The 5000-nt window shown below is 42.2% G+C and overlaps 1 protein-coding gene across 1 annotated transcript in view; it reads left to right on the forward strand.

Annotated features, from left to right (window-relative positions):
- Positions 1-5000, forward strand: part of LOC127641396 (dual serine/threonine and tyrosine protein kinase-like) — a 27396-nt gene that overhangs the window by 5861 nt on the left and 16535 nt on the right. The window contains exon 2 of the mRNA XM_052124380.1: positions 4414-4817. Within this exon, the coding sequence (XP_051980340.1) occupies positions 4414-4817 (404 nt within the window). The remainder of the gene's footprint in view (positions 1-4413; positions 4818-5000) is intronic.

The raw sequence follows: 5000 nt of genomic DNA on the forward strand, positions 1-5000 counted from the left end.
GGAATTCTGGAAAATAGTTATAAAAATAACAACTGGTGTGTTCAATAGCACATTATGATATTAGCATTGTATCGGGAACCGTGAAATTTCACTGGTATCGGTACCAACGATTGAAATTTTGTTTCCGTGACAACTAGTGTTCGACCGATATATCGCAGAGGCCGATAAATTGCCGGATATTCTAAAAATAAATTCCCGTTTGGCCAATTTGTATCTTGTGCTTGCATGTGAAGCAACTGAGACCTGTAAACGACCAGTCACGGTTCCTTTTCTTGTTACGTGTCATCGTGTTACTACAATAACAGACCGCTGTGCAACAGTGTCATTTAAACGGTCGCGTATCAGAGCCGCGGCAGATGCGTTTGAGCTCATCATGGTAAAGTGTTCGTCTGTTTATTCTCCCTCTCTCTCCTCAACAGTTCCCTGTAACATTAACTGTCTTCTCTAATGATAAAAAGGCAAATATCAATAAAACTAATATCATATACCTTCTGCAAATATGCACATATCTAGTTCAAACAGATGTAATAAACCAACCTCACAAAAATCTGTGTTTTCTTCCCGTCGAGCGCTCCTCTAATATCTTCCTCTGAAGCGTGGATGCTTCCAGCCAGGATCAAAACTTCGTCTCATTCGCAAATCATGATGGTCACTCTGTCAATCCAAGCAGGCGTTCCAGGCCGTTTAAACTGTCCGATTGCTGCTCGCATTGATCAGTGAAACCAGGACAGTGCTGCCTCCGGAGGCTGTATAAGGAGGTACGATGAAAATAAGCTGCTTTTCAAACTGTTTGGAGATCAGTTTCCTTAAGAGTTCCATTCATTCAGAACAGCTGTCAGTGAAGCCATTAGCTGATTCGGCAGCAAGGTAGCCAATCAGATGCAGCCCAAAGTAAAAGCGCTTCACGTGTGCTATAAGTACTGTATTATTCAATACACACTATATGTACAATTGCTTTGATTCTGTATTTGGAGTAAATGTGATGGTTGCTGGACTGTGTGAACTGTTATTTCCTAATATATTAACAATTTCTTCATGTGCAAATTAATTACTCAAATTTACTAAACAGAAATCTGAAGAAACTGCCATCTACTATTTAAAATACAGTGCTAAATAATAATTAAATAAAAAATATATATTATATTTAGCAATTATATGTTTGGTATTTACTGTATTAAATTGTGTGAAATATTGGCACGGCATCAGTCTATTGGCACACCTGCTCTCTGGATATCGGCACGGCATCGGTCTATTGGCACACCTGCTCTCTGGATATCGGCACGGCATCGGCCTATTGGCACACCTGCTCTCTGGATATCGGCACGGCATCGGTCTATTGGCACACCTGCTCTCTGGATATCGGCACGGCATCGGCCTATTGGCACACCTCCTCTCTGGATATCGGCACGGCATCGGCCTATTGGCACACCTCCTCTCTGGATATCGGCACGGCATCGGTCTATTGGCACACCTGCTCTCTGGATATCGGCACGGCATCGGCCTATTGGCACACCTCCTCTCTGGATATCGGCACGGCATCGGCCTATTGGCACACCTGCTCTCTGGATATCGGCACGGCATCGGCCTATTGGCACACCTGCTCTCTGGATATCGGCACAGTATCGGTCTATTGGCACACCTGCTCTCTGGATATCGGCAAGGTATCGGTCTATTGGCACACCTGCTCTCTGGATATCGGCAAGGTATCGGTCTATTGGCACACCTGCTCTCTGGATATCGGCAAGGTATCGGTCTATTGGCACACCTGCTCTCTGGATATCGGCACCGGCCATTATAAACCCATATTGGTCGTCCACTAGTGACCGCACTAGTGTATTGACTGGTGTTGTGTATACAGAGTACTTCCTTGTAGTGCAAATCTGAGGAAAGACAAAGACTGTGCATCTGATCTTGGGCATGTCTGATCTCGTCGTGTGAATCACGGCACTGGTTTGTTTAGACTTGCTCAAAGACATCATCATTGTGGGAAAATCCACCAGTGAATATCACTAACAATGAGAGAACACCAATCACAGCTGATCTGTGAGCCTCATGACCTCTTGTGTTCACATGCTGCCTGCTTAACATGGAATTCTGTACTGCAGTTTTACAATTATGGATATAAGAAAATTACTTAAATATCCAAGACAAATGCTTTTCCCAATCCGTAGGCATTATAAAGCACTTAACATGATTTGCCTACTACACTGAGATTCCCTACTTCCTATAGTATGACTTGTGTTGTTAACCGCGCCTTCGTAAAGTTTTGTTGCGATAGAAATCTGGACTCTGACTGAAGTTTAACGTTTTAAATTCATGTTGTTTCATCACCAGGAAGTCAATGTTCTGTATTACCCACTCGCAGGATTGTTTTGGGTTCACTAATAGAAGACGAAATGATGCTAATACTGGCCAGCTGTGTATTTGCGTGATCAGAGAAGCTAATGGTATCAATTGAAAATGCTAACATTAGCTAGCGAAACAAAAAACTACATGTTTTTATTTGTAGATGTTTAAATGCTTTTTAGCCCCAATTTGAATCACAAAACCGATGTAAAAGCTTTAACGACTTAATTACAATAATTATTCATTCGATTTAGGAACCGCTGATTAAAGGGACTATTGTGGCTCACTCAGAAATGAAATCAGTGCAGATTTAACAAGATTACGGCTGTATAATTATGCAAAAAAATTATTGAGATTAAAAATATGTCTGCCGTAATTAATCGTGAAGTGTCAAATACAAAATTCACCTAAATGATCTGTTTGCAAAGTGTTTTTGTATCATTGGTAATAGTAACCAATCGCAGACACGTCTGTTGCTCAATTTCTGTGTTAATCATTTGAACTGTTTTGAATCCTTGCTGATTAAAAGTTTACTATTTAGGCCACGCCCACACCGATAAAGTTTTAAATTCCCTAACGTTATTTTTCCAAGCAAGCTTTTTCTAAAGTTTTGCTGGAGGAAAATGCCATTCTAGTGTGAACAAAATGGTATAAACGTAGTACAATAGTGTTCTGAGGCAATGTTTTTATTTAATGATGCACAAAACAGCAAGTCAAGTTATTCTGGAATAGTTACGAACAAAAAAAATATGTATTTTAACGTGAATTCTATAAATCCACATGAATCGCAGCAGTTACCGCGGCCAAGCACGGCAATTACGGAAGTGTCACTGGACATCAGCGAATATTACTTTGAGAAAAGCAGCATAAAAAACAAAATTGCTCAAATTAAAATACAATTATAACTTTTTACAAATAGGTAGCTTCACATGCTTTTTGGCGATTTGCCTTCAAATTCGTTGGTGCGCTATTCGAGAACCGCTTTGTCTATCGAAAAGCTTTTGAGAACTTGTTGTCGTGAGTGTCTCTAGATGATGCGTGACAAATTTCATGCAAATTGGACTTTCATGCAAAAAAACGTACAATCTAGGAGGAGTTCGAAGAAGTAGGTTTTCAATCAAATTAAAAATGGCGGACCGGAAGTATGTCCGACCATGGCAAATTCTGCATGACACAAGGAATCTAAAGAGAGCAATAATCAACCGTTATACGCATTTTTAAACATTTTGATATAACGTTTGACCACAAGGTGGCACTGGCCCAATACTTTACCTGTACCGAAGGCGAAGTGCAGATGATGCATACCAAGTTTCATAATGGGACGCCAATGTGTTTGTACAATACTGCATATTATAACTAAATCCAGTGCCTTTGAGAAGTGATTCTAGCCCTTATGGTTAAAGTTATGAGCATAAACATAAGTGCAGATTTAAACAGCTGGTGGCGCTAGAGGGTTTGAGACCCCTAATTTGGGTCAGCTATTGTATCTGCAGTTCTGCCGCATTGTGATCAGTTAGGGTTAGTTTTACACAGACGGTTCAGTCTGAACGTTTGGCGTTTCTCAACTCATTATATTGTGTTTATGAGTTAGCATGTTGGCATGCAGTGTAGAATTAGCAGAAGATCAGTGTAGTGTACACTGTTGTAGTGTTGTATAACACAGTGAGTCAGCAGTGCTGGGGATTATGACCACATCCTAATAATAACCATGATGACTCGTGGCTCTGTGTGTGTGTGTGTGTGTGTGTGTGTGTGTGTGTGTGTGTGTTTGGGCTGGCTCAGAGTTGGGTCATGAGGTGTGGGCCTCAGGACACACGGCCCCAAACCTGCTGGAGATCTCTGTGTTTGTGCACCACTGAAATATTAGTATATGAACATTGTGTCTTCATGAGTTTGTTAGATTGTTTGGGTTAATTTAGGGTTATTAAAGAGATCTTCACAATGATGTTACTGTCTTTATTAAATAAAGCAACATTGTCATGAATCCGTTCAAACTCTCCTTTAATATTGAAATCTATAAAGGCAGAAAACTCGTCTTATGTTTCTGCGTTTCTCTCTCTGTCTCAGGTCAGCTCAGCGGTATCTCATTCCCACGTCAGAAGGAAGAAACCCTGCAGAATGTTGTTGGGAGCACACCCTATATTTTCATTCTGGGTCAGGACTGTGCGGCCCGGTACCAACTCCTGAACTGTCTGCTTGGAGAGAGGCTCCTCCCACTCGGGTCGGAGGCAGGCAGGGCCTGTGGGCCGGAGGGCGGGGCCTGCCGGAGGAGGAAGTTGTGTTTCACACATGGTCGTCAGAGGCGGTTGAGTTTGGCGTTGTCGGGTCAGTACGAGCTTGTGCATCAGTTAGCGGCTCACTGCGGTCGCTGGGATACGGTGCCGTCTGAAGACCTGGAGATCCAGGAGTGTGAAGATGATGCGCTGCGATCGGCTGAGCTCGAGATCACGCTTCATCATCCACTGCTGCAGGTAAGAGCATCATGGGAAATGTAGTCCTCTGAGTGAGGTCATGTGTTTTGGTGCAGCACGTGTTTAAAACATCACAGACTCAGATCAGTCTCGTATCAGACCCAGATCAGACTCAAATCAGTCCCTAAAGAGAATCATATGGGACTCCACAATCAGTTCCAATCAAATAGGGATGCACCGATC

Source organism: Xyrauchen texanus, chromosome 50 (assembly GCF_025860055.1).
Source record: "Xyrauchen texanus isolate HMW12.3.18 chromosome 50, RBS_HiC_50CHRs, whole genome shotgun sequence".
NCBI classification, from domain to species: Eukaryota; Metazoa; Chordata; class Actinopteri; order Cypriniformes; family Catostomidae; genus Xyrauchen; species Xyrauchen texanus.